This window comes from Felis catus, chromosome D3, assembly GCF_018350175.1.
Source record: "Felis catus isolate Fca126 chromosome D3, F.catus_Fca126_mat1.0, whole genome shotgun sequence".
Taxonomy (NCBI): Eukaryota; Metazoa; Chordata; class Mammalia; order Carnivora; family Felidae; genus Felis; species Felis catus.
The window spans coordinates 46766218-46779681 of NC_058379.1; the positions used below are offsets into that span (position 1 = coordinate 46766218).

At 41.8% G+C, this 13464-nt stretch overlaps 1 protein-coding gene across 8 annotated transcripts in view; it reads right to left on the reverse strand.

The window, feature by feature from the left end:
• OSBPL1A (oxysterol binding protein like 1A) overlaps positions 1-13464 on the reverse strand; it is a 270348-nt gene that overhangs the window by 101606 nt on the left and 155278 nt on the right. For all 8 annotated transcript variants that reach the window (XM_045041822.1, XM_003995075.5, XM_045041823.1 and 5 more), the window contains one exon: positions 5833-5995. In XM_045041822.1, the coding sequence (XP_044897757.1) occupies positions 5833-5995 (163 nt within the window). The remainder of the gene's footprint in view (positions 1-5832; positions 5996-13464) is intronic.

Sequence of the window (13464 nt, forward strand, 5' to 3'; positions counted from 1 at the left end):
GCTGGCTTTGAAGATAGAGGATGGGGTCTCAAGTCAAGGAATGCAGGTGGTCTCCAGAAACTAAAGAAGTCAGGGAAACAGATTCTTTCCCAGAGCCTCCAGAAGAAACACAGCCCTGCCAAGACCTCAACTTTGGAACTTCTGACATCCAGGACCATAAGAAAATAAATCTGCATTGTTCAAAGACATTTGTGGTAATCTGTCATAGCAGCGACAGGAAACTACTACAGAATGCTAAGTTAGTATTTAAAATGATGTGATATTGGGGGTGCCTGGGTGGCTCAGTCGGTTAAGTGTCCAACCTTCGGTTTTGGCTCAGGTCATGATCTCATGGTTTGTGAGATCGAGCCCCACATTGGGCACTGTGGTGATAGTGCAGAACACGCTTGGGATTCTTTCCCACTCTCTCTGTCCCTCCCCTGCTTGTGCTCTCTCTCAAAAAAATAAATAAAATTGGGGTGCCTGCGTGGCTCAATCGGTTGGGAGGGCGACTTCAGCTCAGGTCATGATCTCTCTGTCTGTGGGTTTGAGCCCCATCAGGCTCTGTGCTGGCAGCTCAGGGTCTGAAGCCTGCTTCGGATTCTGTGTCTCCCTCTCTCTCTGCACCTCCCCTGCTTGTTCTCTGTCTCTCTCTCTCTCTCTCAAATAATAAACATTAAAAAGTAATAAATAAATAAATAAATAAATAAATAAATAAATAAAATGATGTGATATAAAAACGAAGGCAGAAGAAACAATAACAAAAGTTCTTAAGAAGGTACAAGGAGATGGGTACATGAATATATGATATGAGGAAGGGACGGCTTCAATTGAGGAGGAACATTTCTTCTCTTTAAAAAAAATTTTTTTTTTAATTTTTTTTTTCAACGTTTATTTATTTTTGGGACAGAGAGACAGAGCATGAACGGGGGAGGGGCAGAGAGAGAGGGAAAAAAAATTTTTTTTAATGTTCATTCATTTTTTTGGAGAGACAGAGATGGAACGTGAGTGGGGGAGGGGCAGAGAGAGAGAGAGAGAGAGAGAGGGAGACACAGAATCTGAAGCAGGCTCCAGGCTCTGAGCGGTCAGCACAGAGCCTGACATGAGGATTGAACCCATGAATCATGACCTGAGCCGACGTAGGAAGCCCTACTGACTGAGCCACCCAGGCGCCCCTCTTCTTTTTTTTTTTTTTTTTTTTTCAATTTTTTTTTTTCAACGTTTATTTATTTTTGGGACAGAGAGAGCCAGAGCATGAACGGGGGAGGGGCAGAGAGAGAGGGAGACACAGAATCGGAAACAGGCTCCAGGCTCTGAGCCATCAGCCCAGAGCCCGACATGGGGCTCGAACTCACGGACCGCGAGATCGTGACCTGGCTGAAGTCGGATGCTTAACCGACTGCGCCACCCAGGCGCCCCTCCTCTTCTTTTTTTTTTTTTTCTTTTTTTTTTTTTCTTTTTTTTTTTCAACGTTTATTTATTTTTGGGACAGAGAGAGACAGAGCATGAACGGGGGAGGGGCAGAGAGAGAGGGAGAAGAGGGAGACACAGAATCGGAAACAGGCTCCAGGCTCTGAGCCATCATCAGCCCAGAGCCCGACGCGGGGCTCGAACTCCCAGACCGCGAGATCGTGACCTGGCTGAAGTCGGACGCTTAACCGACTGCGCCACCCAGGTGCCCCCTCCTCTTCTTTTTTTAACAGAAAGGAAGAATGAAGTGGGAGTGAAGGGTGAAGTGTGAAGACTATAGTGAGAAGATGAAGTCATTCCCAAAGGATGGCTTTTATACCTCAATGAATTATTTGGCGAGGTCATCAGCAACTCAAGACTTGAAGCTGGGGCTTCTGATTCTTAATTTTAATGCAGTTCTACACTGCAAATGATTTGCAAGATTTCTAGCAGGAAACAGTAAGAGTGGCCACAGAAAGGCTACTGTTGAGGCAAGGGTAACAAAACTCAGGTGAGTCCTTTAGGTCAGGAAGGAGCAAAGGCATGGCACCTGCCCTCTCCTTCATTTCTACAGCCCTGGTGCCACAGGCTGACTGACCAAGGCACCTGCACTCAGCCTCAGGGTCCTTCTCAACACAGCCAACCTTAAAGCAGCAGGTACTGCAAACCAATCTGAATTGGTACTCGAGATGCGATGTACTTGCCAATCCTCACCTAGGGACTACAGTTCTTTTTATCTCCTCGTCCCAGAGAAGACTGATTTTGGAGAGTGTTTTGAGTGTTAAAATATGTCTGAGAAGCAGAAAGATGACAGTAGCTGCTAAATGTCTATCAAGTAGAGAATAATCAAGAAAACAGTGGTGAATCATATCACGGACTTTTATACAACCTTTAAAAAGAATGAGCTAGAGTTGTACTACTGATGGGAAAAATTTCCAAGTTATGTCGTTACATGACAACACAGATCCAGGGGCATGTGGGTGGCTCAGTTAAGCGTCTGACTCCTGATTTCAGCTCAGGTCATGATCTCAGGGTTCATGAGATCCAGCCCTGATTCAGGCTCCAAGCTATCAGCAGATTCCAAGCTATCAGATTCTTTGGATTCCTCTCTCTCCCTGCCCCTCCCCAACTTGTGCACGCTCTCTCTCTCCCTCCCTCCCTCTCAAAATAAACATTAAAAAAAAGAACAAAAATGCAACTCCAGAACAATGATACAGCTACTTCCATTCTTGATTAAAAACAAAACAAGACAAAACAAAGCTGTATGTAAACATACGCATACACATGGGAATGCTTTAAAAAGGCCTGGAAGAGAATATATCAGGCTATAAGAACTTCCAAGGAAGACTGTACATTAGGATAAGGGACAAAGGGACAATTTCACTGAGTAACGCACACACTTTCATATTGAATTATTACAATTTTTTTCATGAACATTAAATTTTTTCTCTCTTAAAAAAAAACATAAAAGATGAGCAGCTGTGGCACAAAAACAGACACTGGAACAGAATAGAGAACCCAGAAATGGACGCACAAACGTATGGCCAATTCATCTTTGACAAAGCAGGAAAAAATATCCAATGGAATAAAGACGGTCTCTTAAGCAAGTGGCGCTGGGAAAACTGGAGACATGTAGAAGAATGAACCTGTACCACTTTCTTACACCATACAGAAAAATAAACTCAAAATGGATGAAAGACCTAAATATAAGACAGGAAACCATCAAAATCCGCGAGGAGAAAAGCAGGCAAAAACCTCTTTGATCTTGGCTGTAGCAACATCTCACTCAACACATTTCCGGAGGCAAGGGAAACAAAACCAAGAATTAACTATTGGGACCTCATCAAAATAAAAAGCTTCTACACAGCGAAGGAAAAACCAGCAAAACTAAAAGGCAACTGACAGAATGGAAGAAGATATTTGCAAACGACTTATCAGATAAAGGGTTAGTATCCAAAATCTATGAAGAGCTTATCAAACTCAACACCCAAAAAACAAATAATCCAATGAAGAAATGGGCAAAAGACATGAATAGACACTTCTCCAAAGAAGACATCCAGATGGCCAACTGACACATGAAAAAATGCTCAACATCACTCATCATCAGGGAAATACAAATCAAAACCACAATGAGATACCACCTTTCACCTGTCAGAATGGCTAACATTAACAACTCAGGCAACAACAGATGTTGGCGAGGATGAGGAGAAAGAGGATCTTTTTTGCACTGCTGGTGGGAATGCAAGCTGGTGCAGCCACTCTGGACAATAGTATGGAGGTTACTCAAAAAATTAAAATAGAACTACCCTCTGACCCAGCAATTACACTGCTAGGTATTTAGCCAAGGGATACAGGTATGCTGTTTTGAAGGAACACATGCACCCCAATGTTTACAGCAGCATTATCAACAATAGCCAAAGTATGGAAAGAGCCCGAATGTCCATCACTGGATGGTGGATAAAAAAGATGTGGTATATACATATACAATGAAGTATTACTAGGCAATCAAAAAGAATGAAATCTTGCCATTTGCAACTACGTGGATGGAACTAGAGGGTATTATGATAAGTGAAATTAGTCAGAGAAAGACAAATTTCATATGACTTCACTCATAGGAGGACTTTAAGATATAAAACACATGAACATAAGGGAAGGGAAACAAAGATATAAAAACAGGGAGGGCGACAAAACATAAGAGACTCTTAAATATGGAGAACAAACAGAGGGTTACTGGAGGGGGTGTGGGAGGGGGGATGGGCTAAATGGATAAGGGGCATTAAGGAATCTACTCCTGAAATCACTGTTGCACCATATGCTAACTAACTTGGATGTAAATTAAAAAAAAGAAAAAGAAAAAAAAAGAAATAATGATAACCTGGGGAAGGCGGGGTGGGGGAAAGATGAGCAGCTCAAGTGTCTGGGCTCTTTTATATTCAGATCTTTTTGCACTTAATCCTATGATCCCTCTACTGACTTTCTCTTTTGGATGTCCCCAAACGGAAGGAATATAGGAGATAACACTACTGGACTTGGCCCAGGGTAGGTGTGAAAAAATCCTGGCAGGCTCCGATGTCATTCCCGCCCCCCACCCCCCACTTCCCTCAGTTGTGTTAAATACTTCCTTTGCCTCATCACTTATCTCACTGCCTTCAAATCCTAGCTTCACTTTCTCTTCCCAATGAGTCACTCCTTTCACAAATGCCTTATCCAAATGACAACATCATCATCAGTATCATCTTTTCTACTCCATAATCTGGCTATTAAAATTACTTTTCCCATTCTTTTGATTATATCACACTTCCCACAATAACGAATCTGTTTACCTTACATAACGAATCTCTTCTCTGTAAGCCTAGCAACAACCATTTTTCCTGTCCTATATGATCACACTGTTGTCTTTCATTTCCTCAACCCAATCTTCTTTCATTCCCATTTCTCTTACTTCTCACTGCACTTCCTTTAATCTCCTACTGTGAATGTGACCCTTTCACTCCCTGTTCACGGAGGTCTCCCACTTCCACGGTCAAGTTCTACGAGACCAGTAATTGCGTATGTCCACCTATTCTGTAATAACTTGATTTCCTCAAATAAGAGTTAGTTTCAGCCTCACTCGTCTGCAGCCACTCCTCCAAGCACCCCACCTCAAAAATTCTAAAGCAAATTCCTCCAAGGTCCTAACTACTTAGTGGGACATCCCCTCCCAAGTCAGTCCCACCTCCCCACACGTCTCCTTTTTTGGAGCACTTTGGACATGACAGGCATGGTCCTAAACACAGTTTACACACAGGAACTCATTTAATCCTGACTCAGCCTGATGAAATGGATACTGTAATTATCCCCATTTTAAATATGTGTGAACAGAGAACTAGAGGTCACAGAACTTGCCCAAGGTCACACAGCCAGCTGGTGTTAAGAAGCAGGATTCCAATTTAGGCTGTGGGGTCCCTGCTCATTTTGGCATGTATTTCTGAGGCACAACTAAGCACTTCTTTTCTCTGCTCCAGCCACACTGCCATTTCCCCTCTTTGGCACTCAGCATACTGGACCGCAACCACCATACTCATCTCCGTCCTTTAAGGATTTAGAGTACTCTCTGATGACAGAAACTGTCCCTTGCTCTACCCTTAAACATACAATAGCACCCTGAAGTAGGAGGTATTTAATGGTCACTGAACAAATTCTTGAGTTTTCACAGCACTCCCTCTCCATCCACGTTGGTGGACTCAGTCCCAACTCGCAGCCTCCTGCCTCAGTACCCCCACACCAAAGAGAAACTGTGTGGGGAGCTGTGGTGCTACATGTCCTCTGCTCTCTCCAGGACACTGCAGGTGACATCGCTACGAAGACGTTCAGGTGGTGGGCTTCAAACCACCCACAACACAGGTGGCAGGATTCTAGACTTACCTGATAGTGCATCATAGAACTCGTCTTCGCTGAGGATGCTGTGGGGTGGCGAGCCTTCAACCAGAGATCGCTCTAATTCATGGTGTTCAGTGGCCAGAGTCTCCAGTGCTTCTGACAAAATTTTGTTTTTTTCTTGCTCCTGTTCCAATTTAAAATTCCTTACCTGCAAGAAAACAGATACACAAAAAAAGACTTCAGTGACAGGAGACATACGTTTATTCAAAGGGATGTAAAATTTATTTGCTTTTGATCCAGTTCCATCACAACATCAGAAATGAAAACAGTTGTGTTATATGCATGCACGGATGAATGAGCACAATTACTAAGCTAATTCTGTTCTTCCTGTGGGGCCTTTTCTCACAACAGCTCTAGCTAATGAAAATAGATTAAGACTAGCAAATTTGGCTCAAATGATCAAGATTCTAGTATAAGAACGTGAGCCAATTTAGAAGTCAGATAAAATTTAAAAAAGACAGAGTATCTCTCTCTGACATTAATCATGAAATTAAGCCCATTTTGACTAAAATAATTAAAACCATTCTAAATATTAAAATGTATACCACATCAAAGTATAAGATACAATCCTCGACTTTACTTCTGAAAGAGCTGGAGTATCAAATGAAAGGAAATGAGTGGCCACATAATGACATTTTAACTTCCATTTTTCAATTCCATATTTTGGTTATGGTTCTCTATTTTACCTTGAATTTAGTACACTAACAACAAAAAGATTATTAAAAAAGGTAATGCCTGGTTTCATTTTTCATCTTTTAATGAGATCATCCATTCTTCCTAATTCAAGAGCATCTCAACCTTTGCAGTTAACTAATACCCTCTGAAATTTAAGTAAGCTGACCCTCCTGCAAAATAGCAGGTGCTAGATTTGGTGTGGACAGTTTCACCTGTCTTGATATCGGAACTCTAGAAATCACAACTATTCCGCAATCTCCCCCACCTTCTATTCCAAAGGGTCTACCATTACCCACTGTGCAATCGCAGAAGTCTCATGTTCTTTAACTGCCTTGCCTGAAAATTAGATTATTAGACAACAGTGGAACCTTCTATCAGTAGTCTCCAAACTTGTGTGTGTGTGTGTGTGTTTTAACTTGGGCAGAGCAGAACCCATCTCAGAAATAACCCCAACACAGGAAATAGAGGTTTTTCAAAGCTGCACTGGGTGACACTGGTACACTCAGGAGCGCTATGGCTTTCTTTGGCCTCCATCCAAAGTGGGGGCTGTTCCAACAGTTTGAAAAGCACCGGATGGGGGTACTCTACAACCTCCTCCAGGTCTGAAGTTCTGGCTCTGGGTCTTGGGAGCCACAGAACCCTCTCCGCTGCTCTCTGAATTACTCTCTGCTGAATCTCACCCTTTCACCTCCTGACACCCACTTGCATGCTCCCTTCCCTTTGGTTCTGACTCCAGAGTCCTTTGTAGCCCTGAGTCCCTGACAGCCACATAATCAGGTTCAACAACGGAGAGTGACAGCACTTAAAAACACAGCTTTACTGAAATGCTAAGTTCATAAACGAAATGGAGTAAAGCTTTCATTATCTTGGGAATAGTTCCAGTCTTCAGGCACCTAAGTGTTTATCATTACGGTAATGAGATTATTATTATTATTATAGCTGTGATCATGAAATAAAAATAGCAATAAATGATAAATGTGCAAAGATGTGAAAAACTGAAAAAAATACTTATATAATTTTCAAGAAATTGCAAAATACTTGTAAATATCCCTATAATCTGGATTTTACCTCCAGAGGAAATACCATTATGGCTGGAGTCAACTTAAAAATGAAACGGGAGCTCCTGCGTGGCTCAGTCAGTTAAGCATCTGACTCTTGATCTGGCTCAGGTCATGATCTTGAGGTTCTGAGATCAAGCCCCGTGTTGGGCTCTGTGCTGGGCTTGAAGCCTGCTTAAGATTCTCTCCCCCTCTGCCCCTCCCCTATGCACACTCTCTCTCCCTCAAAATAAACCTAAAACAAAAAAACCCAACCATTTCTTGGGTTAGACAATTCATTTATCTGTAAACAAGGACTACAAAATTGAGCATAATGTCCAAAATGATCCTCTCTTCAAATGGAAAAGATCTTTCAGCACTGTTGTATGTGTAGATTCCAAAAATACCTCTGAAGAGGAATCAAGCTCCTTCACCCCTGCCCATCCATTCCCTTTAGCTTTACCTTTCTTTTTGGCTTTTCAAACATCAAAATGCAAATACGCTGTTGACACTGAACCTTTCAACATATGAATCAACTAAACTTAGTAACTCAACTAACCCTTCTAGTTACAAATATGTTAGTTTTATACCTACATTCATCTAGATTTTAGAATAGTGGCAAAATAAATGATCGAGGCCCCCAAATATAGTGTTCCCTCAACAGAATCTTATTCAAACTCCAATTTATCCTTAACCATCTGAAATATGCATCCCTTCATTTCTGCTATTTGGACACATGCTTTCAGTTGCTCTTACCAGCAGGGAAAGGGGTGGGAAGCACAAGCAGAAGAGGCCCGCACCACTACTCCTGCTCTATACCTTGATGACCTGGCTGCACGTGTACCTGCTTCAAGAGTAACAGGATCTTCCACACTGAAGGAAGAAACCTCACTCTAAAATTGCACACAAGATGGCAAGTTCTTTCATCATGTACACTGACCGCACCTGAGAGCAGATCTACACCAGTGAAGAGCTCTTTATTGCTTTAGAGAGGCATCTAAGAATATACTTCACAGCCATCCATACCTTTCAGCCTATTAGAAAGATCACTGGAATGATGTAATTCCAATCTCGGGCCTTCAGAAACACCAGGGGACCACCCGGCATTTAAAAATTAGTGCAAAACTATTGATAAAGGTATGCAGAGTGGAAGTTCATGATCAGTGAAGTCCAGCATATGGGTTTATAATCACATTAGAACATTTCTAGAATATGGTGATTTTTTCAAATTAAATATAAAAGTGAAACACAAAATTTATACCCTCAGCCCTATAACTTTCCCATAACAAAAATTAACACATCACAATGTGAACATAAAGATGAGACTTTATTAGGAATAATTTAAGGGCTGAACCATCACACACATAATAAGAAACATATATATGCTCCACGTCCGTATCACTTTAGACTAATGCAAATACAAGCCTTTCCATTAGTCTTCTCAAACCACAGCAACACAATCTATTGTCTTACTCTTTCATGCTGGCATGTGAAATTTCACAATGAACACTTCCAAAGTGTTCTTCACACCAACAGTGAACAGATGCCGGCTAAAGAATCAAGAGTTTTAAAAAGTTACGTGCTACCCAGTGCACGCACATTTTATCTATTCTCGTTCTACAAAGTGCCTTGTTACTCACCCACGTTCCATAGAGGTTAAGTCAGGCAGAGACAATAATTAAACCTGGCAAAGGCATACTAAGTGGGGAGTAAGTGATGAGTATTCACAGAATACTGTGTCCAATTATCCAATTACAGGTTAGGTGAAATTCTGGCCTTGATCAATCTGGTAAGCTACCTTCAACTGGCCACACTCCCATCAGCTAGACAGCATTAGCCTTATTTCTTATTATTGGACGTGTGGCTACAACACAGAATGTATTAGCTTAACTCTGAAGCCCTAGATCTTCGATTTTAAAACATCTAATTTTATCTCTCAGATAAAGAATTACATTGACCTTTATTTTGTGGTTATAGAACCAACACTATACTAACTTCAAGGCTTTTTTAAAGGTACGTACTTTAGGCGACTCCCCACAATGGCCACATAGCTGTTAAAGTGAGTCTGCTCCTTTACAGCTGGTAAGGGCTCTTCTCCTCCAAGTCTACCGAGTTGTTTTGGTAGAAGAGGATGGAGCTCTTTCACGTGAATGACCCTCAGCATTACTTCTGAATCCATAGCCAGGCCGAATCACACCCTCACCTCCAGGGTAACAAGAAAATTTAGGTTTGATCCCACATCTAAAGCGCAATCAAGTGTAAAAATATATCCTCATGACCATATAGTACATACTTTGTTTTATAGATTTACAAAGCACCTTTACACCACATTTAATTTTTTTTTAAAGTTTTTTTTTTTTAACGTTTATTTATTATTGAGAGACAGAGAGCATGGGCACGGGAGGGGTAGAGACAGGGGGAGTCACAGAATCTGAAGCAGGCTCTAGGCTCCTCACTGGCAGCACAGAGCCCAACACGGGGCTCGAACCCACAAACCGTGAGATGGTGACCTGAGCTGAAGTCGGACGCTTAACTGACTGAGCCAGCCAGGCGCCCCCTTTACACACACATTTTCAAGTTTTCATGGACTTTAATGCCCTTCTTCCGTGCCATTCCATCACTGCTTTTCAAGGGTAATGCACTTCCTTATGTTCCTGAAGACCTTTTTTGTTTTTCGGTCTTTCCTACCACTAAAAAAAAGACACTTATTTAAAAACAAACGTGCCTTAGTGACCAAAGGAGACCTGACAGAACAGGGAGACGAGGCGGGTTCTGCAAGGCAGTTGTGGTGGGGGAGGAGAGATGGCTTAAAGCTTGCAGAAGGCTGGGAGAACTCTGGCTTTGATGCTGAGATGGGAAGCTTTTGGAGAGTTCTGAGCAGAGGAGTAACATCATCTGATTTCCATTTGCATACAGTCTCTCTGGCCAACAAGGAGTCAGGGGGAGGTCAAGAGTCCAATCAGAAAGATCCCTTAAAGGGCTGCTGCAACTGTCAGGGTAAGATGAGACGGGCAAGAGCAATGAAGAGAGCGGAGAAGTAGTCATAGCCTGAATACACTTTGTAGGAAGGCCTAAATGACTTGCTGATAGACTGCCTATGGGATATGAAAGAAAAGAGAAATCAAAACTCCACAGTTTGGGCCTAAGCTAAAGACAGAGCCATCATTACCTAAACCGGGGAAGACTGCAGAGGGAGCAGAGACCATCAGGAACTCTGTTTCCTACATGGTTAAGTCTGAGATGCTGTCAGATAGCCAAGTGCAGGGGTCAAGTAGACAATTCGGTATCAAATCTGGTGTTCAGGGAAGAGGTCCAGGCTGGAGAGAGAATTCTGAGAGTCATTTGCAAATAGATTGTATTTTAAGCTATAAGAGTAGAAACAATCACTAAAGGAGAAAGTGAGGTATAAATAGGAAGACATCCAAGGACTTCTCTTCTGATAGGATATGAGAAAGAACCGGCACAGAAAAAAAAAAAAAAAAAAAGAGAGAGAGAGAGAGAGAGAGAGAGAGAGGAAGAGAGACAGAAGGAAAAGTAGGAGTGTGTGGTGTCCTGTAAGCTTCGGAGAAGTACTTCAAAGAGGAGTTAAGTGATAAACTATGTCAAACACCAATGCTAAATAACATGGGAACTAGGAAAAGACCTCTGTATTTGGTGAGGAGATCACTGGTGAATTTGTCAAGGGCATTTGCAGTGGAGCACTGAGAGAGTACTAAAGCAAAGATCTGAGTGGAGTGGGTCACGAAAAATGAGAGAAGGAAACAGTACAGCCCAAAATTTTGCCAAAAAGGGAAGGAGACAACTAGGGCAATTGCTGGAAGGGGCTATAAGAGTCAATAATGCTTTACTACGGAAACACATTTTGAGAGAGCACATGTGCACATGCAAGTGGGGGAAGGGCAGAGTAAGAGAGGGAGAGAGAGAATCCCAAGCAGGCTCACACTGTCAGCACAGAGCCCAATGTGGGGCTTGAACCCATGAACTCTGAGATCATGACCTGAGCTGAAACCAAGAGTCAGATGCTTAACCGATGAGCCACCCAGGTGCCCCCAGCATGTTTCTACATTGATGGTAAAGATTCAATAGAGAGGGGGAAATTAATGTGAGAGTGAGAGGAAAGAATTGCTGGAATGATGTTCTTGAGGTTGCTAAAAAGGAGACTGACTTTGGCTCAGGTCATGATCTCACAGTTTGTGAGTTCAAGCCCCGGATCAGGCTCTGTGCTGACAGCTCAGAGCCTGGAGCCTGCTTCAGATTCTGTGTCTCCCTCTGTCTCTGTCCAGCCCAACCCCCCCCCCCCACCACCACCACCACTTGCAGTCTGTCTGTCTCTCTCAAAAATAAACCTTTAAACAAACAAAAAAGGAGGAAATCTAATCCACAAGTATACAGTTGGCCTTTGTTGGGGCACAGAAAGTCTACCCTTAGTTGCAGGAGGAAAGGCAGTAGAAATGGGCACAGATTTAGCTGTGTAGGTATGGGTAATAAACTTTTCTTCTAACTGCTTTTGTCTCAATGCATATGCGAGATGCAGAGAAAAAGAAATGAAGAGGTCATTGACTTACAGATCCCAGCATGTTATGTAGTAAGAAGCCTCTAGTCTCTTAACACTATACACAAGAGAATCTGCCCTGAAAAATGAGATCATTTCCAAGGCTGTCCAAAGCCTCAGTCAACTAACCTTGTCAACTCCAAACAGGGCAGCTGTTGCTCTTCCTGTCATTTACAGTCAATGCTCACTGGCTCTTGGCACCATTAAAAAATGTCCCTTTCTTATTGGCATTGCCATCTTCCTCAACCTGGCTCGAGACAAGAGGAAAAGAAATCCCAATGGGAATTTCCTCTGTGCCTCTTTTCTTAGGTTCCGCCTCAAGAAATGAGATGAGGGCCTATATATGGTTGTTGACTTACTGACATATTTTAAGTAAAATGACCTCAATGGAGCTTGTTAAGCTGTTAATAATCTGTTAAAGTCAATTACTTCCAGCTGTATCTTCATTTAAATTAAGGAGGAATTTGGGGCGCCTGGGTGGCGCAGTTGGTTAAGCGTCCGACTTCAGCCAGGTCACGATCTCGCGGTCCGTGAGTTCGAGCCCCGCGTCGGGCTCTGGGCTGATGGCTCAGAGCCTGGAGCCTGTTTCCGCATCTGTGTCTCCCTCTCTTTCTGCCCCTCCCCCGTTCATGCTGTGTCTCTGTCCCAAAAATAAATAAATGTTGAAAAAAAAAATTTTTTTTTAAATAATAAATTAAGGAGGAATTTGAGGGGATAACTGGCTATGCCTACATGTAGGACAGAGCCCAATAAATAGGCACTAAAAAAATATTTGGTAAAAGAAAATGGGGGGCTTTAATAGCAAGGTGGTAACACTTAGAAGAATATGAACTCAGAATATTTCATAATTATTCTGTCTGGCTGATTTTAAAACAACGTCCCAAAGAAATAAAATCAATGAGAGATTAGTAGTATATACCAACGATATAACAATGTGGAACAATTCACTTCTACAATGTACTACCAATAGTAGATTCAATACATATTTATTCCACTGCCTTCTTCAATGGTTTTGGCATTTAAATTTGGTACAAGTGATCTCATAAATACTTTTCACTTTCAATTGCATAGTTGAATCACTTGACAATGACTCTAAGATATATCTACATTAAATTAAAATTTCCATAAGCATGTATATTTTATATTCTAGAAGTAGCACTTACAGGATTATATTCCTATAAGTACTAAACATACTTCAATGCATAGTTTCTAATATATAATATTTTGCATTATAATGCATTAAAAGTTTCAAAAGATTTTTATGTATCATGCACAGAAGAGAATGCTAAATTGCCATGTTAATGGTATATATTAAACACATTTCAAACAACTTTCAATGTAATGTAATAAATC